Here is a 26,651-nt window from a genome sequence, read left to right on the forward strand (position 1 = left end):
ACAGAGAACTCTGCTGCTAATTTTGTCCACAGAGTTCTCATGCTGTGTAATTTGAGGCCAGAGACTCCTCCAACAGCCTGCCAGACAGAGTGCACCCCCTTCAACACTGCTGCTGCTGCAGAGGAAGGGGGGATGGGGCAAGGAAATGAGCCAAACAAGAAAAAAGAAACAAGCTTCCAAACTTGTCCAAGATATTTAGCTGATTTTTGGCTCTTAGATCTACCAGGGATCTATCTCCAGCTCTCCCTGTCCAGTTTGTCAGAAGATCCATCCACTGGATTTGCCAGCAATTGCAAAAATTCAGTCAACTTAAGACACACCCTTTTCTCTTTTTTTTGCCATATCAGAGTCTGTCTGGCTGCTCTAAAACTAAATCAGGCTGGCCACAAGGGTCTTTTAACACCACCCTGATGAGATAGAATAAGAACTGATTTCTGCAATATTATAATGAAGGATTTAAAAGATAATCTGTTTTCTCTTTCTCCCCACCTTGGTTAACATCTGCATCTCACAGAGATAGTCTGCGCTGTAATACATTCTACTGAAATGAGAATGGTCAAGTAACCTTCACAACATGGGCTGATGTACTCAATAGGGGATTGAACTGGAGGTATTCCCATTAACTGACCAGAAAAAACAGATGCCCCTCTTTGCTTCCAGCTCACTGGAGCAATTTTTGCTGGTGCCTTTTAGTGGAATTGTCATTTTCCACAGTATTAAATTGGATCCATTTTCAATACTACTTATTTCTTCCTGGGTGCTGATACTGCCAGAAGGAGAACACGTCACACCACTGTATTCTCCCCAGTCCACTCTTCTTCCTCTTGACTTTATCAACAACATGCAGTGAGGGGACTGCAGGATAAAAAGAAAAAAACAGAAGAATTTCGATAACAATTATATCAATAACTTCTACTGTTAACACTTTATGGCAGAACGAAATAACCTGCACTGCCTAAAGATTTCTTTGGATGGTACAGCATCATCCTCCCTAATGCTTTTTCTGTGATAATTATTTTGATCAGCAGTATCAAGCACAAACCTGGTCTGAAAAAAAAAGAAAAAGGATCTCAGGCCTTGCTGTACAGTGAGTGCTGTGATAATCCACAGACCCGTCTGAGACTTATTTAAATCTTTCTTTAGAATTTGAGAAGAGCTGGGACATCTCCTTCTGCTGTTCGCCTGCAAGAGAGCATCATGATCTTTGACATCCAGAGAACTTTCTTTGAACTTTCTTTGCAGTTCATTTCATTGTGAAATATGTGCCTCTGCAGAGAGAACAAGGGAGGGAAGGCTGGAAAGGGGAACATAGTCCTTTATTCTATATCTGGAAAGTCAGATAAACAAAAGATTACACATAAAAGTCAGATAATTTTATATACTGATCTACTACAACCACTAATACGCTCCACTGAAGAAAGAGAAGAGAATGAGACAAAAAAAAAGGGACAATGCATAGCTGACAAAAAGAGGAACATAAAAAGTAAGTAGGAATGTGTGGAAATAATCAAATGTAAGGAAGAATTGGAAAGAATCCATCCTTCCCCTAAAGAAATGCAGTGCATTTCCAAACTTGACCCACATGTGTCTGGCCATTTAATTTATGAGATGTGAAGCTGACCACCCAGCAGGCTGGCTATAAATTATATCTCTTAGATACGCCAATATGATTTACATTAGGAGATAGGAAGGGAAAACTGATGAATAAGAATCTTGACCTTACCCTCTGGGGAATGACCTGGAATATACTCTGTTGGTACCTGAAAGTCTCTAGATGCCTGAGGTTGTAATATTCCTTGCCAAGACCTCTGCATCATAAAAGGTAATAAATCAGAGCCTGTTTTCCACTGTCTGACAGCATGGCTGCCTAGCACAACTACAGTCTCAGATCTGCAACACTTGCAATTTTGCTGACCAAGCTTTGCTCAAATCCTTGCTTTTTCCTCTTTTTTCATAGATCTTCATTGCTTGTAGTCTTTATTTCTCTCTCTATACTTCCACTTCAGTTTGTTGGAGTTTTTTTGCATTAACGAAACAGTAGCCAGTAGGTCAAGAGCAATGATTTTTCTTGTCTAGTAAATGCTTATCAGGCTGTATCTGGAATACTATCACTAGTTTTGGACCCTGAAAAACAAGACAAATATTGGCAGTCTGATAGAGCTCAGCCAAGGACAAATAAGGCTGGAGCACACAACATACAAGGAAAGGCTGAAGTAAATTACTCCATTTAGCTTAAGAAGGAAAAGACTAGGAGGGAGATATAATTGTTACTCCAACTAAATAAAGTGGGATTAAAGAGCAGACACAGCTAGACTCCTGGACAATGAAAGGACAAGACACAGAGTTGCACAAGTGAAAAAATCTCAGTGGACATAAGAAAAAACATTCAACATGACACTGGAACAAGGGCCTAGAAGGAGTATGGGATCTCCAGCATGGGAAATGTGCAAACTTTGGCTAGACAAGCATAGCCTATCCTTTATATTAGGTCAGCTTTGAGCTGTTCGTTGCATATATGACAAGTGGTAGCCCCTTCTAACCTTATTTATTCGATGTTCAGATACCAGATGCTATCTTCAGACAACAAAAGTCTCTATCAGAGTTACTGGTCAACATATCCAAGATGACCTGCTTGACCTAAATTAAAATTTCACAGGCATTTGGCAACTGTGAACACTTCAGACAGTCTATGGTATGGTGCTATAAAATTAAATTTCTTGTATTAAAAAAAAAAAAAATGAATGAGATGAAACCCAAGTTCTCCTAAAATCAACACTTCTAAAATCATTGCCTTTAATAACGTCATAGTAAAAGGCATTGAGTAATATTCTCAGATTGGATTGACAGAAAGGAGCAATCAACTTATCTCCATTGCTTATACTTCCTACCTCATTCATCTGCAAATTCTTTTCTCTTTTATCATCATCTTTTCCCACCTCACCATTTTCCCCTTGTGGCACTCATCCCTCCCCAAGCCCATCTTCCTATTTAATCTACTTTCCTCTTCACATAACCTTTTACTGCCTTTTTTGATCCCAACCTTTTTTCTTCTAGTCTTGAACTTCTGAGTTGGAAAGTAATTTCTCAAGGCACCTCCCCTAAATAGCAGCTAATTATTTGGCTTCGGGCCTGCTCATGCTTTGTCAGCTCTCTTGTCATCAAGTATATCAAGTGTGTGGGGAAGCTTTGGAATGACCAAGAAACCTATAAACTGACCTGGTAATCCCAGGGAAAACCTGGTCTGCATTAATGATACTTGTAAAATAGTCAAGAGGTCTTGGTGCGTAAAGTACCTTTGAGCAGCCTTCCTCAAATGTTGCCTGACACATCAAGTATTCAGTGCTCAAAAGGGGGGGAGGAGGGAAGTATGTCTGCCATGAAAATGAATAGAGACACTAAAATTATACACCATACAAGCACTAGACATGCAGTAATTTGATTAGCAATTAATACATTTATTCAGGTTTTCTTTTGCCTTAGTAGTTCATCTCCCATTATCCTCAGTCTCTTTATTCTTGCTAGTGCTGTGGCCTTTAGACATCAAGAGTCTTAGAATACGAAATAAAACAGTTACAGACATTCAGCATGCCTGGCTATATGCCTGACACCATGAAAAAAAGGATGAAGAAACATCTACACAACTTGAAATTGGGCTCTTTAGGCTGTTAACTAGTGAACAGTCAGAAAGGCTGCAGAGTTTTATAAATAGACTAGATTCAGAGAACAAGAACCACAGAAAATAACACTTTCACCACATAACTACATAACTCCAACTGGTATTTCAGAGATACAACTTGAAAAGTCAGTGACATTTTGCTCTCAGCTACAGAAAAGTTACTGTTCACATATTTTAAATGCAAGACATGGGGCTTCCCAGACCATCTACATCATCATGTAAATATACAAAGAGTTTATGAACATAACAGAAATTGTTATACTAGAAAAATTGTCAGTTTCTCTCACTCTTGAATCCACATTCTGATTCATCAGAGCAGACCTGTATTTCTAATCTGAGTATTTTCTTTCTGATAGTTGAAACGCAAAAAAAAAAAATTGAAAACAACACATACTTGCTTGACTTGGCAATATAGTTCACATTCTTATAGATGACTGTCTTATGCTTTCAAAGTCTATCAGATTTAGCCAGGCTAACAACAGACACTCTGCTTTTACATATATAATCCTTCTGCAAATCTCAATAAACTCTTTGCTGAAATAATAACCATCTAGCTGCTAAACCCCCAAGATAATTAAACACTCTGTGAAAGGACATTTCTTTTGAAGCAGATTGAAATTTTATCAAATGATTACTCCCTCTTAGTTTTAATAATAATTATTCAAATACTTTTTTCTTTTTAACCTTTTCTCACCCAAGTTCTCTTTGGGGCCCTTGGGCAATAGAAAAACTAAAGATGTAACTGTAGGATAGCAGAAGGCTATGTGAAGAAGGCAGGAAAAAAGGTATTAAATAGTTACTTCATTCTCATTTAGGCTCCAAATGTAGCTTCAGAGGGACTATTCACAGTCTAAAAGTTAAGGATAAAGAAGACTGTGCAAGATCACAGTGCATTTGGCATAAGAACTGTTTCTTGCTATGAGACATCTAAGTACAATACTTATAAAAGGCCCCAGTTATAGCTGGATCTAGAAAATTTGATGTAGTATAAAACAAGAGAGAAAGAAGCATCTAGGAAGAGAAACTTCTAGTAATGTCCAATAAGTCTCTTCTCAAAATAAACACCGGACTGAGTTTTCTTGTATTGATTTGGTTTGAGTCTCCATTTTGACTGGGCATATGAAGTACTGCTTAACACTACTTTACTAACCACAGGGAAATTTAAGAAGATGTGATGGCCATGCTTAAGAATGTACACTTGAAGTAATGCTGCCAAAGAAGTCCAAAGACTATACAAATATGACAGTCTATTAAAATATATATATATATAAAACAGGGAAAAGGAGTTAACAATAGCTATTTTTAAAGGGCTAGCAAACTGTCTAGAACCACAGGAGAAGGGTGTTTGCTATATGCTACTGATTCCAGTCAAGATACCTCCTCCTTCACTTTGCAAAGGGAACAACTCCCTTAAAAACACATCTGGCTTTCTTTCTCCAAGTGTCTATATCTACAGAAATCACTTCTCACCCAAATCCAACCTATTTATTTCTCTAAAATATGACTGTATGGTGAGCTACGATTTTAAGGGAGACTCCAGCAGATGTTTTTGTTTTGCTGTCTCGTCTTCAGGCTCCTTTTAAGGAGCTATTAGCCTTCCCTAATCCCCCAACTAAATTTATCAGCAGTTGTTTGCAGCCAAGAGTTAAGCTAAATTAAACTTTGAAATCCCTGTACAGTGTATCAGATGCACTTCTGGTAGGGGAGCAGAAAGTTCCAAATGTTCCACTTAGCAAAACGTAGGAGAACTATGTTTTTTTCTACAGGTTTCTGAAAGCTTCCCCACATTTTTCAAGATGACCACAATTTCCCTGATCTTATAAGAGCAAGAACTCAGCTGTTGAAACAATTTTCATTTAACTCTACATCAGGTGTGCACTTGCACACAATTGTTATTTTTCACATAGGTTCATACTTTCCTCTACAAGCGTAGATTGTGTAGGGAGGAGGAATGTATACACACACACGCAGGTTAAGGCTGCATGCATGCTTGAGGCACCTGTTCCAGCTGACACCCATGGTGAAAAGGTATTTATCTGCATCTCTCTCTCTCAGCATGTATGTATCTGTTCCCCAGTCTTCGTCCTCACACAATCAATCATTCCCTTGTTTGCTTCTCTCACATATTCATAAGTACTTACCACAACAGATATTCCTCCCAGTCTCAGTGAGTAATAAAATAGACAGTGTTTGAAAAATTTGTATGTCAATACCTGGTTAGTTTTGGTAACAATATATGATAATTCCTCATTCCAGAACTGTGGACTTCCGTGGTTCTATGTCAGAAGATGGACAATTACTTATCCTACATACACACACACAAAAACAAAACCAAAGCAAACAGCACAACCACAAAAAACCCTCAAAATAATAGCACAAAACAAAACATAAATAGGACAGTTCAGTATGTACTCTTTGTTATAAATAAAAAAGCACACGCATAAAATATGGGTGCTTAAGAAAAAACAGCATAAGATAAAAATCTTTTAGCTGTTTTTTTCTGCCTTTAGATTACAATCTAAAACATCAGTAGTTTTCAGCAGTCACTGATATCTAACAAGAGATCAGTACCCACATAGATTTATGGTGTCAATGAAACTCCTAACCAATTGGCCTTCTCTCTAGAAAGTAATTATTCAGTGGTACCAACTGATCCCCATCACATTGCAGTTCCTGAGAAAAGCTCTAGAAGAGCAGCCTGGTGAAATCTCCATTAAAAACCACAAGAGTCTCAATGGCAGCCATGGAAGATGGTTCAGACCCTCAAAAGACAACTGAGTCAAGACTGCAGCTCTCCGGATGTAAAAGCAATCCTTGCAAACCAGGTTACACTAAACTGGTGAAATAAAAATAAACTTCTGCTCCCCAGACTCCATAGCATTTACTCTGAAGCCAAATCAAAGGTTTGTTTACGAAATCATTTGATTATCCTTTCCACCAGTTTGGGGGTTTTTTTCAGGAGAGAAATTGTGTGTGAAAAGTGTGATTTCTGCTGTCTGTATTCCCATGGCTACTAGAAACTGCTAGAAAGGGAACTGGGCACATCACACAAAATGTCAGGTTAACAAATACCAACATAACAGCTCAGAGAAATAGACACTTTCTCGCACCTCATCCTCCCATATCACACTAAAAGTAAAGGGAAAAAAAAAAAACAACAGAAAACTAGCCAAAACCATGAAAGGGAATCAAATACATCCTTCAGAAACGTAAGCTCATCTAAAAATAGGATGAAAGGTGAAACAAGTCACTTGTTTTTATTCATAGCAGAAATAAAGGTCTTTGTAAGGGATTTGCACAAGTTCTATGCTGTTACAGTAGCATCTGTCTCCTCATTGCTGGAGAAAAATGGTGGCGAGGATTTGGAGCATGTATAACCTGAAAGAGAAATCATCTGTCATTCCCTCACAGGGCATTAGCAAACTTTCCCTCTCCTGGGAGAAGGAAGAGCCACAGTCCTTCCCCTGTCTCTTGTGAACACAGCTTTAAGCATTTTTACAATATGAGTATGAATACAGGCTTCTGAATAATATTAATAATCAGAACAAATCTAGCTCTATTAAGAAAGGGTAAAAGAAGCCCAACTGAAAAGAGACAACAGGGTGAATGTGGTAGTAAAGAAGAGGTCAAGTAACAAACAAACCCTCTGTGTGAAAGGAATGATCACTTTGCTCCACCCAAGTAAAACTGCTGTCACAAGCTATACTTCCCACCATCAAGATCTAGAGCAACAAAAAAGAAAAGGATGGTCCATTTTGGAAGATACCACCTCAGGACAGGATGTGACATGTAATTTCTTGTGCCACTATACTGTGTGGTCTCATGCAAACAGTTGGTTTGTTGGCATTTCAGTTGTCTACCCTTTAACAGGAGAAAGTGTTGGAAAAATAAGTCCCTAGGCAGCCAGGTGATAGTAACAGAAGACATGGAGCTACACTACCTCAGAGATCAACAAGGTTTTTAGTACGCCCCAATACTTGCTTTATCTTTCACAAATAACAGAGTAGAATTGTCAACAGAAGTGCAGAAAAATAACAGAGATTATAAATTTCAGAGGCAAAATGCTGCCAACCAGCACGTCACCTGTGTCTTGCGAGTCTCTGCATCATCCACAAGCAAGTTATTAATGATCAATTTTCTGAAATATCTCATTCTTCTTCAAGACAGCAGCTTCTGTGTCCCAGTGAGATCCAAACTCAAAGGGTTTGGGATGCTACTGGCTCTTACAAACAACCATCAACATACCAAAGCATGAGCCTAAAGGGCTGATGCATCTGTACCAAGTGCATTGATGCTCCATTTCTAGATTACAACACTTTTTTTACCTACACAAGGAATATATACAAAGTTTTGAAAGGAGAAATGCAAAAAGGACCTGCAATAAAGTGATTCCTGCAAGAGACTGCCACTGTGAACCCTTTGGGGAAGGAGAAACAATGCAAACATCCAAGCAAAAAAATTATGCCCATAATAAGGATCCATTCAGAGGTGCAAAATATAAAAAATATGTTAAAAATATACAAATCTATTAAAAATATATAAAATTAAATATATAAAATAAATACAATATATAATTTTTAATTAAATCAATAAATATATTCAAATATTTTGAAAAAATAATTTAAGTTTCTATAAAAATGGTTAGTCCAACAAATGTATTTCCTTTTTGCAAATAATTTTTTTAATTGTAGGAATAAACTTACTCACTTTCATAGGAAAATAAAGAAATCTCCATACATAAGACTGTGAACAGGGTGATAAGATGATTATCAGAAGGAATACCTAAAAGGAAATTGTTAGAAGCAGTTGAGATACAGTGGAAATGGCAGGGAAAATATACTTCCCTTAGGAACATGCCTGTGAGTCTTTCTTTAATAATTTTTTTTCCTGAACACAGAGAATAAGGATGTTACAAGAGATAAACCCAGATTTTCAGTTTGACATTTACCTGGTGAATGCAGATGGACAAGCTCACACTTGAATGTCTGTCCATTCTCTTAAGAAGTTTAGAAGAGGTAGCAAGAGCAGACATTTCCTTCCTGTAGTCTTCCATTTAGGCAACCTAAAGACACAAAGAAGCAAAAGCACAGGAGAATTCAGTGTTTGGGTCTGATTCAGGCCATGGACTACACGAAGTTATTCTTCTAGTCCAAATAAGTTTATTTTGTCTGTATTTGTTTATTAACAACTGGGCTGATGCTGATCAACTCATTTCATTAGGATGATGGAAACAACACTACAGAATAATGACTTTTATTTACTGTTATTCTCCTTAGCTGGATTCAAATCATCACTTAAACTTGAGAAGATATCTCATTTACCAATTGTGTTAATGTAAGAACTATTTTCTAATGAAATGTTGACAATAAATAAACAGCTGACACAACAGTGCTCTTGTTCTGCTAATAGTTACAGACTTCCATATCTAGCAATTTCCACTTGGGAGGTTGGCAGGAAAACCCCAACTTGCCATTTGAGCATCATAGATGTAAAATTCTTCCCACTTGCTGTTAACCCAGAAAGATATGACTGCTTTACAAACCTCTGACTTTTAAGTCCATCTCACTGGGCACTAACAGCTCTGAAATGAATTATAAGAGCACAAAAAAAAAAAGAAAAACCCCCAACAGATTAATTAAAGAATAACTATCAAAATTTGGGTTACCACAGGATTCCAGCTGCTAAAACTAAGGTCCAATTTCCCCAAAAGCTGTTTATCCTGATTTAAATACTTTGACTGTTCTCCCACCAGCAGCCTAGAAGAAATAGGAATAAGTAATGAAACCATCTTTCTGCTGTGCTAGTTTTTCTGGAATATAGCCCCTGTGGTAATAATTACATGGGCCTTATCCATCCCAGTGTGAACACCACCAGAGTGTCAATTATGACAAATGTCTGATACCCACAAGTGTCTGTTGTAAAGAAAACCAACTGTTTCCATTATCTTAACCTTGGGGTCAGGGTTTCCCACTGGGACTAACAGCTTTTTTTCCTGCTGTAAATATCCATTTGAGAGTTGCTAGGAGGTGTTATGATACACAGACCTACTCTTTCAGCACTTGCTTTTTTCTTGTTTGGTAATTTGAGCCTAACTCTCACCAGGGGCTTACACCTATCTCTGTTTTTCATTTGTATTATCCCCTTTGGGCGAGACATTTCACTTTCTTTTCCACACCATTTGCAATACAAGCTGGGGAGTCCCCAAAGCCCACTGGTAGCATGGACTAGTAGTGACCTATTTCTTACCTCTGGGGTATCTCTTGTAGCCATTTCCTATTTTCAGTTTTTGAGGCAATTATCAGAGGAATGGAAAAATCAGTAAAAATGGAACCACTACATTTCCATCCTAGGAATACAGACTTCCCTCAGGCAAACCCAAGAACAGGCCATTGCAGAAGGAAATTATAATTAATACATACAAAACAAAGGACATTTTCAGTAGTGTAAACAGTGACAGTGGACATAGACAAAAGTGTTTGGAGGAATGTAATCACAAGGCAATCAGATTATGACAACTTCCCCTAATCCTATCCCAAATCACAACCATTTTGGCTCAGGAACTTCACAAGCTAGATGTGGCCTGTAGGAGTTTGATAACTTTCAGTGGCTCTCTCTTCCATGAATCTGCCCATTCTCCTCTGCAACACATACAAGCACTCATCTTCATAACATCCTTGGCAGACTAAAGGTTCAGGCAGGTCATCTGGAAGAATTTCTTCCCTGAAAGGGTGGTTAACCATTGGAACGGGCTGATCAGGAAAGTGGGGGAGTAATCATCTCAGGAAGTGTTCAGGAAATGACTGGATGTAGCACTTAGTGCTGGTGGTGTTCGGTCAAAGGTTGGACTTGATGATTTTGGAGGTCTTTTCCAACCTTAATGATTCTATGATTCTACTACTTCTTTAACAAATAAGGAGGAGTTCTGGGGAGCAGAAGATGACTGGCTGGTATCCTTGAAGACTGAAGTTGCTTGTCACAACGTGTAGTGGACATAGGAGATAGTAGCAGTGCAAGGTGAGATGCTAGTGCTGTGATAGTAACATCCAAAATTTTGGCTATATTGGCTGATAGGGACCTGGAACACCTTATTATTCAAATTACAGTTAGTTATGTGTGGTGGGAAAGATAAAAGGAAATTATAATGGATGAGTATCCCCAACTCTGCACCATATATGTATTCCGAAGGGGAAACCCACTCCTAATTTTTTCCTGAATGAACCTGATTGGGGTGATAGTAAATGTGCAACCACATTACCAAAACTGACAAGTGCAGTAACACAAACTTCCTCCCTAAATTCTACCATTTCACTTAGGTGAACTCTGAGTGAGCCTGTTGCCACAACTCTCCACACATTCCAGCTTCAGGAAGATTTGTATGAATAACCTAGATGTGTCAGATTTTGATTGTATTCTTCTTACCAAAAAAAAAAGAAAAATCCCAACAACAAAACCCCTTTTAATTAATTAAATACTGGACATGTAAGAAAGACCTCTCTATATGCTGAATGTGGTCATAAATCTGCTTCCCTCTTTGTAAATAAGCTTTAGCAGGAACTAACTAAAAGGATAAGAAAGGATTTCCAATAATCAGGATTGCTTTCCCATGGCTGAATTACGCAGAGGAATCACAGTGATTGGCTTGCTCTCCTTTCACTGGTGGACAAATGCAATCATTCCAGTGGAGTAGACAGAAATGGAAGTCACACTCCATTAGCCAAAAAGACACTCCTACAATCCTTACCCTCTCTAAGCTGCCAAAGGAATGTGAAAGAGAAAAGTTGTTCTGCCAGCTACCAAATGGAAATGAAGCATGCAGCTTACAACCCTGAGATACTGGTATGTCTAAACCAGAATCTAACCTTGGTACTACACCAAGGGTTTATAATATGTGAAAGCTTAATGCAAACCCCACCTGACTGAATTTAGCAAACACTGTACGATGACTTGTCCTGTTCCAAAGGCAACACATCATGTGGTTGAAACATCTGGACCCACAAGAGCCAGCTACCTCACATTGTAATTATCACCTGTCTGAGCTGGGGTACGGACATTATGTTTGTGAGAAATTAAGGACGCTACTGAAAAGTAGTATTACTTCCCATACTACTGTAGCACACTGAAAACTCAAAAACCACTACAGGAAGTGTAATTAAAAAAAAAAAAGAGAGAGAGAGAGAACAAAAATGATTGAATTAACCTTTGTCATGTTTGATTCAATAAAGCTGCCTGTTTAGAAATTATCTGAAGTTGCTGGAGTACTTCTAATTTATCACAGAACTCAGCATATAAATTATACTGGCAGTAGAGAAATATTTTTGAATATTCCTACCCATAACCCATACACACCTCAATTATTTTTCCTCACTTCTAAGATCAGCTCATCAAGCTAGAAAACTCAGATCTCACTTTTGCAGCACCCGCCTTTCCCAAAAGATAATTTACATTGTATCACAAAACCTTGGATGCTTTTTAACCTAAGAAATGTTGGGTTTGAGTGCTAAAACAGAAAAAACTTTTTTTTTTTTACTCATAAATGTATTACAGATAAATGCACTACAGATAAATGCAGTGCATAATCCTTTATAAAATGTTTTCCCTTGCCAGAAAAACATTAAATATCAGGAAACATGTCCCCAGATGGATCACAGAATGGGAAATACATTTCAATGGCATTTTTATTGTTGTTATTATTGCTTGACAGAGTAAAAATAGAAGTGTCTTCAAAGGTGTCTCTCCTTGGAATGAGCAACTCAGCATAAAGAGAATTTATATGCTGAAAAGGTTACACTCAATGTATAATGGCTGTATATACATATATAGGATCTCTTCGTTTACAATTCCCTGTCTGTCCTAAGAAAGCTCAGGTTGTAAATTTTTTAGACTTCTACAGTACCTTGCCCAATGGGGCCCTGAATGCAGATTTTGCATGCCTCTGTAAGTATGAGCAATCATAATTACACAATTGAGTTTGCTGTTTCCTGCAGGAAAAAAAATATTTCTGACTTCCTTCAAGGCCAAGAAGTAAAGCTGAATGTTGTAGTTTCAGGTGCAGGAGGCAGTTTAGAGATGTTCTATTTTATTTCAAGTAGCAAGGCTAAAGAGAGAAGAGGGCGAACTTCAGAGCCTATCTTTGCTTTTCCTCACGCTGATGAGGGGGCTACATCTTCCAATTCACCTCATGAGCGGAGTCCCATGTCTCAAACTGAACCTCCTGATGCATCGTGATATCCCCGACGCCACTTTCATCAGATGTATGATTCGTGGTCCTTCGCAAAATGTGTTCCCTTGCCAGAAAAACATTATCTATCAGGAAAAGTGTCCCTAGGTGGATTACACGATGGAAAATAGGTCTCAATGGCATTTTTATCATTGTTATTTGCTTATTTGTCCCCTAACAGCTCACTTATACTGCTTGCCTCTCCCCTCAACATTCAAGTTTCAAGCGGACCATCAGTTTGCGAATGTAATGGGTTTTCACAGCCAGGGGAAGGTAAACGCCAAGGGTTATTAATAGTGTTCCTCTATTAGTTAAGGGAAAGATAAATGTGACACCGCCAACAAAACCCCTGAATATCTGATACCAGTGAGGAGTGGGTATCACCTGCTGAAAATAGAAAGAGCGAGAGAGATTATATAAGTGGGGTTCCTACCCCGAGTTCCACTTCCTTTTGACCACCTCCCTACCTAACACCTTTTCAAGCGTGTTTACGAAAAATCCAAGAGGTAAGTAGCAAGAAAATGCCCAAATTTCCACAGCAAACGTGGATTCTCCACCTCCAGGGAAGAAGCAGGACCTCGCAGATAATGATATCTTCCATCACTCCGGCCCCGTTCCCCTTTCCATAAACAGAAGCCCGGAAACAAAGAGATGCAAATCTCTCAAACACTGCGGAATAGCTTCCCGCAGAGAAGACTCCAAATGAGAAGAATAGACCATTAAAAGGAGTAAATAGGTGAACTCATTGAGGGGGAATGAGGAGAAAAGCGGGGGAGAAGGTGGAAATGACAAAACCGGGAAAGGAAGGGAAGAAAGTGAACGAGAACGCGAGCAAGGGCTCGTGAACAGAATTTACTGAAACAGCCAGCTGTGAACCGAAGACAAAAAACCCCAAACCATCCAGAACACTTCTAGAAATGGCACCTCTCTATCTGCACAGACGATTGTAAGCCTTGGGATGAAGATGCTCTCTTTGGCGTGGTCACTAGGAAGCTAAAGGAAATGCGTCACCCTTTTTGCAAAGGACCGTCGTCTTTCTGCTTCAACTCTTGGTGTGAGGGCTTTGCGCTGTTCAGGAAATTCTCCCCGACTGGTTTGCTTTTGGCAAGGGTGGGCTGATTTCTATTTAATGTATTTGGTCTTTTACTTAGTAACAATATCATCATCCTGGCGCTGGTGCAAGGGGGAGTTGATCTACACAAAAGTTTTGGTGCAGACAACTTGGAAAAATCCACGGTGTGGATTTTGCAAATAGTTCAGGCAGGAAAATTGGCAGCATCTCAGAGATAAAGGAAAACGCGTCATTCATCTCGCAGGGATGATGAGAAAAAGACGAAGGGTCGAGTGAGAAACTGTCAATTCGTGAAACGCCTTTTTTACTATAATAACAGTTTTGACTACAGGTTGGTGGTTAAAAGCTTCTGGAATTTTGCTAGCTGTCCTTAAAGAGAGACACTGCTGACGCTGGAGCTGGGCCTCTGCCGCTCCTCCATGTCAGATCCCATCTGTCCGCTTCGCAAACCTGTGTGTCGCTGCTTTCACCTCTCTGGCTGTGGAGGGTACACACGGCTTCGGAGCTGGGGGAAATGTTATTTACGCTCTACAGATGGCTCCACCTGATCTGAAGCCTCATTTTTCTGACACCTCTCACTTTTCGCCTCCACAGCATGATTAGGCCGTAGAGGGCTGACAGATCTGATGACGGAGGGAAAGCGGGGCAGTTCGCGCATCGTTAGGGATGCGGAGGGAGCCGCCGGGTTCCCGTCCCCAGGACACAGACACAGAATGCGCCTCTGGCCGGTTGGCTTGGCATGAGGCTAGTTAACCTGATCGGCGTCTGCCAGCACAGCAGGCAACGCTGCGCATCGCCTCTGCCAGCCACCGGCTCGAGTTACCCCCGAGGGCAGCCTTCCAAATGTGTGCTCTGCCTTGTCAGCAGAGCGCGGTTAACGCCGAAACACGAGTCATGCGCCAGGAGAGCATCTTCACTGGCGGGTGGTCGGGTGCGTTCCTGTTTGTAGGGACCTAAAAGGAAGCTCTGTGGCTCATCGAAGGGTTTGCAAAAGATTCGTGAGAAAGGGGAAAAACCTGCGAGGACTGAGGCCCAACTCCTCTTCAGACCGCACCCATGCTGCACGCAGGAAAGCAGGGAAAGCAGAGGGCCATGTAGCACTGGGCCGGCGGTGTCTGCATTGGGAGCAAAAAGAGATTCTCCTCTCTTCCCTCAGTTAAGAAAAAGTAAAGGGACATCAATTTCATAAGATATGGCACTTTGATCTCTGGCAAATAGCTGCATATTGATGGGTCTGCATTTCCCCTACGTTTAAAAGGGACTAACAATAGGGTTCTAACCTGTGCTCTCCGAGCTGAACTCTGCTAACACAAAAGACCCGAACAGCCGAGTACTGTCTTTATTGCACCCTTCCACCTCCCAGCTCCAAAACAACAGGGGCCGCTGAGCGAGAACGACCCATGCAGGAAGGTGCACAGAGCTCTTCTGTGGGGCTGCTGCTCGTCTCGGTTCAGCATCCCAGCACTCAGCTCCTCTTTCCCTGTAGAGCAGGGAAGGATGCGTTCAGCCTAGGGAGAGTGACTTGGCTCCACCATCCATCTCCTTGTTTGTCCTTGGAGAAAACTAAGCATCTCTTGCATCTCAGGAAATACACGGAAAAGGGAGACCGGGGGGAAAGTTCCAACGAGAGAAAAATGACAGTCCCTCCCACAATGAAGAGATGACCTTTAGGAAAGAAAAGAAGAAATAAAAAAAAAAAGGGGAGGACCCCAATGTCACCTCCTCCTCTGTCCTTCTGCATTCAGTGGCATGGTAATGCCTTACCCATTATAGCTGCACTTGGGCAGTGGGGAAAAAAAAAAAAAGGATGGGGCTCGTACTTTTAAAAGCACCAAGCAATTACTGACAGCACAACCCAAGGTTCTGCACCAGCTGCCCCCTTTCCGAGGCTGCTCTCCGGTGGCCCCATTCAGAGGAGAGGTGTGATTATGGCAGCGGGACCGGGCCGTACCCGTCGATCGCGCCCGGGGATCTCGCTGCCACCGCTCTGTCCTCCCCCGTCTCTCCTGCGATGCCAATACTCCTGCAGAGATCTGCCCTACTACTGGGCTCTAACCTTGGCTACCTCAGCCTAATGGCTCCTGCCCAAACTCTGAGAGCAAGTTGGACCACTTGCCATATTTTATGTGAAAAATGGGCACAGATTCTTGGAGAAAATAACCCTAGAAAACATATTACAAATCCTAAATGCTTTTTTTTTTGGTTTTTTTTAGTTTTTTGGGTTTGTTTTTTTTTTTTGTAACACCAATGGGAAGTGCCCGGTCCTGCCTGAGAAACCCACTACTGCACAGGAGCTCCTCACAAGCGTGTTGTCACCTCGCATCTCGTTTTGCCATACCCTATCGTGGAAGATTCTGCAGCATATTGTGCATTACAAACGGGATCTGTAGGATTCGCAGGGATGTGATAATTAATTCAGTGAGGATGATGCTTAATATGGACTGGCCCGAAAGAAACAAGGTCTAAAAGGAATATGTGTGTGAAGGGGAGGGGGAAGGGAGAAGGAGGAGATGTTTAAAGTGGTTGAACAATAAGGCAAATATTCAAAAGCTACATTGCATTTGCTTCCCGACCTCAAGAGCAGCTTGAAGCTTGGCATATGCTGCAGTTCCTTACTCATCACTGAATATAACTGGTAAAGCTCATCCTGACTTACTAAAGGAAAATGCTCTGCTCTGCACCACTAGTTTGTCCACTGCACCCGAGGACTTGACCTTGGCAAAACTCTTTCTCCAGCCGGTATCACAGCAGACTCTGGCACTGCTCCAGTAAGGCTTAGGCTCCAGCCTCCCAGGGAGCGCCCCCCACCCACGTCCTCCCTCACCCCAGTCCCCACAAAAGCATCCCCGTGCCCTCTCTTTAGCTGAACCCTCGCGTCTGTGGACTACTTGGTGCTCTGCAAACTGGAGAGCGACAGCCCATGGCACTTATCCACGCAGAGCTATAGAGCTGGCACCGGTCCAGCCTTTCCCGGTGTGCCATCCCCACACAGCACTGCAGCTTTGGTCATATGAGCAGAAATGATGAGAAAAGCACTTTTTAATCTTTTCGCACTTGCTTCCCTGTTCAAACAGTTGCAGGATGGCTATGACTGACTTGCTCAGCGCTGAGGATATCAAGAAGGCTGTGGGAGCCTTTTCAGGTGAGTGCTTTTTTCTTTTTTTTCTTTCCTTCTCTCTTTTCCTCCTTTCATCTCTCCAGGTTAGGATAGCTGTGCATTTATTTTAGCTATAGGAAGATTAGAGGAACTGGCTAGACAATATTTCTAATGAGGATGTGTTTTCAGATGTTCAATGAATGCCTCTGACAGGTTTATGAAGTACAAGGCTGCATCCTCAGCAAAGTTGTCCTGCACATTACAGAGGTGAAATATTTATTTTAAAGGAAAGCAAGCAGTAACTGCGGACAGACTTTGCTTCTACCGAGAGGATACTTTCAAAGGGAACAAACCCCTCGGCGAACCAAGCTGCATTTTATCTTGGTGTGGGATAGAAAAGTCAGCAGTGGATGTCGGCAGCTTCCCACTCATCCCTGAAATTTAGTTTCAGATGTTACAAAACTGCTGTTTCCCGTTCCAAGAATATAAGAAACCGCTCTTGTACTTCCTCTGCAGAATCCCCGGGTAGGCTTTGCTTTTCGGGATGGACCGAAGGCAACAGTAGAGCAAGCGGGTGCACTGCTCGACTGCAGGGGCTCCCTGCATGTCGAATGGCTGCAGTGGTCCACACTTCCCTCTCAGACTCCCCGGGGTATCAGATGCTCCCTACCCCTCTCATTCATCGCGACCCCTAAAACTGACAGCAAACCCTCTTCGTGCTTGCAGAGATTCAGGTAGTTAAGGTTGCTCTCAAAGAAACGCCAGAAATCGTGCTCCGGGATGCACGTTATCCCCCCCTCCCCCAAACTACCTGGCTGACCGCACCATCTCGGGGAGCCGCCTCTGCCTGTCCTGCTCTGTGAGATGACCTTCCCGAACAGACAGAAGCGCAAGACCCGCTGAGCCCGACTCAGCTCAGAAGCCGGAGAGTCAGAGGGAGCGACAAATTGCTCTGCTGGATCCAGCAGCTGTTTTACTCATTAGCTTCCATTGTTCTACGGCCATCTCCAAGTCCCGAAGCAGATGCAATTAGCAGCAACTAATGACAGATCTCAGGCAGATCACGAAAGATTGAGCCTCCTTAATTTTATGTAATGGGAAAATAGAATGCGGCGGGAATAAGAATGCATGGGGAAGAAAAAAAAAAAGTCCACCGCACGTTTTGGAGGTCACTGTGTGGTATTTCTAATCCACATCACAGTAGTTAAGCTGCCTGGGTGAGACAAAAGCGGGTGCGGTTAAAGGACAAGGGAGGTGGAGCAGGTAAACTCGGCTCCGATTTCAAGGGCTCTGGGTTGTTTGTTTTTTTCCTCCCCGGAGACAGCTCCTCGCAAGGTCTTGCAGGCAGCGCGCCGTGCAGCACTCTCTTGCAGTGTCTGAGCTCACACACCACGATTGCACATTCCTTCAGCGGTTGAAATGCAACACTGATTTCTAGTAAGTCTCCAGGAAAAGAAACAAACAGTGCTGTGACACACTTCTCGCCAATGCTTGAGCAAGAGCATTTGGGTTTTTTTTTTTCCAGGGGTGGGAATGACAAAAAGTGACAGCTATCTAATAGTCTGAGTTCGCTCTCAGATGCCTGTTCTAGTGTAAAACTTAGCAAAAAAAAAATCCCAAAACAAAACAAAAACAACACACCAAACAGGTTTAAGGCACTGAAATGAGACCAAGTACAGTAGACCTCAGCTCCCAAAGCTCCCAAGTCTATCACAGACTTCTTGTATGACCTTGGGCAAGTTTCATCCTTCTGTAGCTCAGCTCTTCATCTGCAAAACGGAGACATTGCCCCTCTGCCCCTTTGTTTATTTCCATTAGCAACTGTGAAGAACGGACGATTTCACTGAGTACATCCAGCTCTTACCACAGCTTGGCTCGAGTGTTCCTCCCAGGTTAGGAGAAACAGCAGCATGGAAGAAAACCACGGGTATGTGTTGGTGTGTGTTTCAAGGAATTTTCTAAGAAGTTCTCTGTTTTTTCATCTCTTATAGCTGCTGAATCTTTTAACTACAAAAAGTTTTTCGAAATGGTAGGATTGAAAAAGAAGAGCCCAGAAGATGTGAAGAAGGTTTTCCATATTCTTGATAAAGATAAGAGCGGCTTCATTGAAGAAGAAGAATTGAAGTAAGTAAAATTACATCCTTTCTTAAATAACCCCGCCTTAAGAGTCTAATTTCCTGTAGGTTATTTTTACAAGACTCTAGGTAGTAACATACAGCTCAAGCTCTTGACTAGTATTTGTGTGCTATGCCAGTTGTCTGCTGAGCCTATGATCTAAAGATTGTTGGAGATAGCTAGTTGTCACTTCGATTGCAGGATCCCGAAACACGTGAATGGTCAATACCTTACAGGTAGCTCTTCAACCAAATGCAGTTTCAGAGTAAAGTGCTTCTCCTGAATGTTAAAGAAGGTCAACAACAGAAGACACAACCCTAGATTCCAACTTGTGCCTCAAATCAGTGGTACAAATAAATATGAAGTATAATTGTTCTGCAGGAAAAAAACCCCACAAACCTAAAAACAAACAAACAACAAAAAAAACCCAAACAAACCTTCCTTTTTTTCTATGCCTCCTCCTTAGGTTTGTCCTGAAGGGCTTTACCCCAGAAGGAAGAGACCTATCAGACAAAGAAACGAAGGCTCTTCTGGCTGCTGGAGATAAGGATGGTGACGGTAAAATTGGCGCTGATGGTATGTAATTACAGGAGTAACTTTGACAGTAACAACCGAATATTACCCTTACACACAAGAACTGAGGAAACCTAGTAATCACTGGGGGCTGTGACCTTCTGAAGGGCACAATTTGTTTTTAATGAAACGCCGAGTCCTGCTCCATTTGCCATACCTTGCTTGAAGGCGTTAGAGGAAGAGGAGCCGAGTTGTGACACTAGAGGGGGCAGGAGCTCACAGAACCCGGCTGTGGGTCGGGCACTCCGCAGCGCAGGACTAAGTACCCCCCCCAAACTCCACTCCAGTTACTGTAATTTGTCTGTTGATACCAGTGGAGTGAGGATCAGGACACTGCGAGTTCAGAGACCGAGGCCTGACTATAAAGCTTGGAAAGAATAAAAGCTGAGCCGCCAGCATTTCTGCTTGATAATTACTTAGCGGGAAAGTAGTGTGTGACTTAGCAAAGCACTGCTCTTAAAATTCAAAGCACACCCATTTTGCTACAGAATTTCTATACAATAAAGGTCTATCCAGCTTATACTAGTGTTTACAGGGTCTTCACACCTAAGAAAGCTTGTCACTCCCTTTTACTGAATATGAGAAATACAAGAAAAGAACTACTTTTCCTCTCACAGCATTGCTTAAAAAGCTTGTGCTGTTTTCTATTCCCCCTTAGGATGAATAAGCTTAGCCTACATATAAAATTTCTCCTTTTTCCTCTTTTTGAGAGGTGAGAGTGAATGAAACACACTGAAGGAGACAAGAAGAGATGCAATTCTAAACTAAAACTTTCCTCATTGCAGGAGATAAAAGTTTGTGGCCAGAGTACTAAATCACCTAGAGAGCAGACAATTGCTAGGGTTTTGCCATATCGATAAGCCATATCATAAGCTGAAATCTAAAAAATACCTAAACCCCCTCACACTTCTCTGTGTTACCTAATCTCTGCAGTTGGTAAAAAATGTTATTTAAAAAAAAAAACCGAAAAACCAAACAGGTCAATTAAAAGAGAAATAAAAAGCAAACAGTTAACTAGCACAGTCTCCCAACTTAGAAGATGACACACAAAATCAGCCACCAGCGTATCAGTCAGGTGATGCACACTGGCATATCAGTAACTATGGCCCTGTTCCTAGACCAAAGCCTCTTAATTTCTCCAATTATGACTATATTATGGTTGTGGGGAAGCTCCTGCTAAACTTCAGCAGTGCTGCTGAATCCAACGTGGGTGTCATTACTTGAAACTTCATATTCTTTAGTATATGGGTCTTCTTTATACACACTAAAATTAGTGACAGTAGTACTAAAATCACTGGGCAAGTTTTTCAAAAGAAAACTTAATTCAGATAAGTAAGCTTACAGCTGATCCACCAGCCTCACATCAGATAAATTTTCAGCTATTCCAGACGGCTGCAAATCAAAATTAGTCTTAATCAGAATAAAAGAACAATATTGCATAATGATTTTGGCTTGTACAAGAAAATACAGCATTAACCTTTATATTTAAGACTACCATAACATTTTCCTTTGAGTTGAAACAATGCCTGAAACCCAGTACATTGTAATAAAACAATAAGAAATGCCTCTTCTCCTTATCTCTTTCATCTGCAGCTTTTACTGTTCCCTAACTTTGAAATGGAATTACTCTGCATTTATACTTGATAATGAGAAGAGAATGATGTGCTTTTATCTTTTGATTCTTCTGACCATACCCCTACCATACAACACTACTGGTTTCTTTTCCATTTCTTAAATTTTACTCTAACAGCCAATTTTTACACCAGAAAGGCTTGAGATACATACGAAAGTTAACAGTTGGGACTGTGACCAAAGGATGAGGAGGACAGATACTTCCCAGTTTTTCCTTTGGTCCATAAATCCAATTCAAGAATGTAACTGCATATGTAAATAAAATGTAAAGTCACTAATGTACATCACATTCATATGCAGTATTGCAATGCTGTATTTCTGTTGCAAACCATTTTTGTTTCCCTGCAGCTGAATTGTCAGGCATCATTTCTACCCCTTGTTTCAAACATCAGCTTCCTAAATCACTAAAGATCGCAAACAAGAAGCCTTTCACAAGGGTTAATGTTAATTCTCCTGATGGCCCTTGAATGCTGTCCCTCAGGAGGCCACAGCAGTTATAAGAACTGATCTTTAGGGATTTTTAACACCATAGAGACAACTTTCTCAGATGTATCATCACAAACATCAATCCCAACCTAATCAGCCGCCTTCTAGCTGGGATCTCACACTACAAATTTTCTTAGGTCTCTTGCTTTAAACCTTTTCTCATTCCCACAAAGACCATTCAGCTCTGAAATAGTTTCAGCAGTTTACCTCTTGTCCGATCACAATTTGTAATTTGTGGCTGAAGGACCAGTTTCAAAGAGCTGAAAACTTGCAGCCAGTTCCCATAAGGCATGATCATCTACTGTGCAGTGTCAAATCCCCTTCATATTCCACCAATGCAGTCAGAAGATGATGAATCTGAAAAATATTGCAGGTCAAGACCAGGTTGTGCTAATTACACAAGCAACCTTAGCTTTCAGATCAGGCTGAAAAATGATGCTGAAGCAGCTCTGCCAGCTTCAGGAAAATATTTACAAGAAAGAGGAGAAAAAAAAGTCAAAATGTTGTTTAAAATCTATTTTGTGTATTGGCATTGGACATGCACGTCATGTCTTTTAGTTTCTTGATATTAATGAACTTGAGAAAGTACATAGCGAACTTTCGAAGATCATGCACTGTAGGCAGCACAAATCCAAATTTTTATCCCTGTAAATCAGAATGTTGTTAAAATCTGACATTAAGCGTGCAAAATTACAACTATTAAGTCATGACCTTACCAGGTGAAAGCCATAACAAAACACCAAAATCATTTGGAAGTCCTTCTGTTCTTGTCCTGCTTTGTGCTCTTTTATCTTCTAAAATAAATTAGTGTAAGTCATTACTTATGAAGTTTCCTAAACAGATTTGCTGTTGTAAAGAAAATGTAAAAAACAATCTGATGAGAGAAGTCATGAGCCTACAACATGTCTTCTGTAATCATGTCTGTCATTTCGGTAAAATCCTAGAGGGCATGCATTAGGCTGGTATACAGTACTAAACTGTACTGAACACAGTGAAACAATCTTCTCCTTTTAAGTCAGAGCTTTGACACAAAACAGCTAGTAAATTACTTGCATGACAAAATGGTCTAAATCCTTGCCATTTAAAGCTACTACTTGTGCAAAGAAAGATATAACTTAATTTTGTTTGGAAGTATAACTACAACTGGAAACAAGGATGAAGTAAATCACAAGGATTCCCTTGCTAACAGGCCAGTCAGAGACAATAACCATTTACCAGGGACCAATATACCGTGTCTTATCTCAGAAGTTTTGCATATGTGAATACACTTTGTAACAATGCTTCTACAAGCCACCTGGGGTTGGACTAACCTTCATACAAAAACGAGTAGTGAACTAATTTACAAGATTATTCAACTAGAACATCTTCTAAATATTTAAAATACATTGAAAATCCTGCGAAAAGTTAAATTGTTACAATTACTCAAGAAGGAGTATTTTATGGTTTGCTGGCTGTCAGAAAGTACCTGTGAAATATATTGCTATTAAGGGATAATAGCACTATCAAAATGTATTATAGAAAATGTTTGGCTGCAAGTCTGAATAACCTTTTCCAAACATATTCTGTAGATACAAATTATTGTAAAAGGATTTATCTGTAATAAGTATGACAACTTGTTTTAACAGTATATGCAGAGTTAGTTTTCCCTTTTGGAAAGGTTTCATCCATTGCAGTTCATGTTTCTCTCTGCAGGATTTATTCACACACAGATTTAATAATCATAGCCTTTCTCCTGCCCAGAATAGTTAGGGTTTTTATCACAAGCACTTTATGTTATCTCTTAAATGCAGTTTGCAACACTTTCAATCTATGTACCCACCAGGTACAGGATTTATACATGTTTTGTGTTAAGTAACCCGCATCACTAATCCTAATTTGGATGTACATCTTTCAAAACGATGGATAAATTTGGAATTAATTTAAACCCTCTGACATTTTTATTTCTCAGTCTGGTTTGTCTGCATTTGGCAACGTGTTTTTTGGACACGTCATCAAAAGTGCTATCTGTTTGCACACAACAGCCAATTAAGATCTCACTTGTTTAGACTTTAGCATTTTTCAACTGAACTTTAGAATATTCCTTAAAATGCCCAATTTTCATCTTCTATCGTTTTAAGTTGCCAGACTTTACTCTTCATTACTCCAAACTTCAGTAATTTTTTCTTGAGCCTTTACAGACGACTGCCTCCCCTATTTGTCATTTTCCTCTCAGCTGATTATGTTAAACCCATAAACCACTCTCTCTGCATACCTTCTAATCCCTTTATCGTCTTTGTTGCCCTTCTTGGGATTCCCTCCAGTCTGTCATTTTCAGTGCTCTGAGGCACATACAACTGTGCAAGGTATTCTCATGTGTAACTCTTCCAAGGTTAGATGCAGTTAGGAATTATAACCAGGCACCTATTCACCAGGATACAAATGTGCCTTTTCCGTGCTTTATCTCCTAGCTGAAAGGCATTATATATACTAAAGCATAAAATAACCCCAAACTGCAGATAGATACATTTATGTAAATATTATGGGTGTAACACTAATAAAAGCCACAGGGTAAAATCCTGGCCCTCTGATACCACAGGAATTTTTCTCATTCTTACAACATGGTCAAAATTGCTACATAGCTTGGTATCCGGCTTCTGTTTTTGTAATCTGTCGTTTTCACTCAATTTACAGTTACAAAATTGAGTTTAAATGCAATATAATTATAATACGGGACACGAATACTTTGAAAGACTCATTAATGATTCTCTTTGCCAAACTCTGATATAAAAGAAATTTATCTCACTGCAAGATTAAATTTCTAGTTCTTGCCTTCATCCCATTGAGATTTACAAAGAAATAACCGAGAACTAATCAAGTTCTTCAGATGAATAGTGGTGGAAGTCTTACGGTCTGGCATGTATAGCATTTCTCCCTTACTCTCAAAACATCCTTTCATTTCATTGTAAGATTTCCCAAATCATACTTTCCCTTTAATTAACTTGGATTTCTTTGCTCTTCTGTTATTGTGATGTTTCTGCTACACCAGTGACTGTATTCATTTTAATATGCTTCCTCCTTCTTTAAATTTTGGTATTTTAAACATTTTTTCAAATTCTTTCCCTTCTCCAGAATTTGCAACTATGGTGGCTGAATCATAAAGGCTTTGACCAATGCAAACCCTTCACCCATCCTTCACTGCCCAATTCCAACCACCTGCTGACTGCTTTGGCTCCTGTTCTATTTATTTATGTTATTTTATACTCCAGCTCTGTTCTCTGCAATCCTGCAACTCTGTAATTGTGCTGAAAGACACTGTTAAAATAATAAAGGTCACATCAATCTGGGCTTTCTTCTCTCTCACTACAACTTGTTTCTTGTTTCATGTAGGCTTGGCACACGCTGAGAGAAAATGTTACCGGTTTTTTTGCTGACATCGCTGCTGCTTTATCCCTAGCTAGGGTAAAGTAGGAAGAAATTTTAAAAATTATTTGGGATAAAACATGCATATAATGAGTCATTCAGTTCAAGTTCTGAACAGTGGCAAAACTGACTGCATTATTTTTAAGCCATCCCTGCTAAATGGATGCATACTCATAGTCCGGAAAATCTCTAGTGATGGAAAATCTCTAGTGATGGCAATTACCCAACTTCATTTGGCAGTTTGTTCTTTCAACTTAATCAGTGTTATAGCTAAAAAGTATTTCCTAATATTTAATCTACATCTCCTCTGCTGCATTTTGGTGATCAGTAAATTGATCCTTGTCTGTATCATTTTTAAAATTTGCCCAGTGCAGGGGGATTTTTGGATAAAAGATTTGACAGGAATATCAGTTGGCGCCAATCATACATGAAGATAACTTCATAAACTATTAAAAAGCAGTCACTTCTGAGACACAGGGTATGTTTACTAGCAATGTTACACAACTATCTAGGACAGGAAGAATGGAATACTCACAAGAAAGGAATTTCAGGAAAGAGAACACCAAGATTCAGGTGTGACACTGCAGCTGATAATCCCAGCGTTAAAATAGTAAATTAAAAAATCCCATCAGAAAGAATTTATTTTAAAACTTTACCAGAGAAGTGAATATCTTCTTTGGAGTTACATATAGGAAAGTGGCATTTATGGTAAGGAAATTATTAGCCAATCGTAAGCCAATGACAGATCTCAATACTTATTCCCCAAATCCTGTTCAGTAACTTTGGCACCAAGTTTATGCTTTTTACCTGTGTTGTTGGGGATGTTTTGCTTTTAAAGCAAAGATTAAAGCGGGGGGGGGGGGGGGGAAATCCTTTCAGGCAACTTCTCCCCCACATCTTGACAGAGCATCGATTATTACTGCAGTAAAAAGGAAGGATATTTTCCACTTCTGTATTCCAAACTATTCCCTGCGGCAATAATACCTTATTCAATGTAGATTTATTATCACAAATTTAGTAGAGACAAAAAGATACGGCTGAACCCCTGTCATCATCCCCCTGTACAGAACACGGTCCTCTTGCCACAGCCATTACCCAATGCTACTCGGGAAGCCAATAAACGTTCCCTAAAGCCATTCTAGACCCTCACTCTGTAGGAAATCGCAAGGGAGACTTTTTGCTGAAGATGCTGTGCGTTCAAAAGAAATCCTTTGGTTTTGCACACTGTATATACGGTTCTGAAGGATGTATTGATTTTTAAGTATTCTAAATAAAGCAAATGAAAACGGATTGCAGCAGAGCGAGTTTATTTCCTGCTTTTTCTCGGCAGCTGCTGACCTCGCGTGGCGATAAAGCGTCATTACAGGAGCTTTATCACAGGGCT

General features: G+C 40.3%; 2 protein-coding genes across 5 annotated transcripts in view; one reads left to right on the forward strand and one right to left on the reverse strand.

The window, feature by feature from the left end:
• Positions 1-26,651, reverse strand: part of NCF4 (neutrophil cytosolic factor 4) — a 53,707-nt gene that overhangs the window by 17,890 nt on the left and 9,166 nt on the right. The window contains exons 2-4 of the mRNA XM_039570777.1: positions 22,076-22,225; positions 8,625-8,738; positions 8,384-8,458 (exon numbers count right to left, since the gene is read on the reverse strand). The gene's annotated coding sequence lies outside the window, so the exon portion shown is untranslated. The remainder of the gene's footprint in view (positions 1-8,383; positions 8,459-8,624; positions 8,739-22,075; positions 22,226-26,651) is intronic.
• On the forward strand, positions 13,337-26,557 carry PVALB (parvalbumin). Of its 4 annotated transcripts, none has more exons than XM_019292632.2 (5): positions 13,337-13,399; positions 17,040-17,107; positions 19,054-19,186; positions 19,644-19,753; positions 24,977-26,557. In XM_019292632.2, exons 2-5 carry the CDS (start codon positions 17,047-17,049, stop codon positions 25,003-25,005), a joined length of 333 nt encoding a protein of 110 aa, XP_019148177.1. In that variant the 5' UTR covers positions 13,337-13,399; positions 17,040-17,046; the 3' UTR covers positions 25,006-26,557. The 4 variants fall into 4 exon arrangements, with proteins under 4 accessions (XP_019148177.1, XP_010408839.1, XP_010408840.1 ...); XM_010410537.3 differs by lacking the exon at positions 13,337-13,399 and adding an exon at positions 16,511-16,600; XM_010410538.2 differs by lacking the exon at positions 13,337-13,399 and adding an exon at positions 16,661-16,733.

This window comes from Corvus cornix, chromosome 1A (assembly GCF_000738735.6).
Source record: "Corvus cornix cornix isolate S_Up_H32 chromosome 1A, ASM73873v5, whole genome shotgun sequence".
Taxonomy (NCBI): domain Eukaryota; kingdom Metazoa; phylum Chordata; class Aves; order Passeriformes; family Corvidae; genus Corvus; species Corvus cornix.

Coding starts and splice junctions, on each gene's coding strand:
- PVALB (XM_019292632.2), top strand. CDS start 17,047: ATGGCTATGACTGACTTGCTCAGCGCTGAGGATATCAAGAAGGCTGTG. Junction 17,108..19,053: donor GGCTGTGGGAGCCTTTTCAG/GTGAGTGCTTTT, acceptor CATCTCTTATAG/CTGCTGAATCTTTTAACTAC. Junction 19,754..24,976: donor CGGTAAAATTGGCGCTGATG/GTATGTAATTAC, acceptor TCCCTTCTCCAG/AATTTGCAACTATGGTGGCT.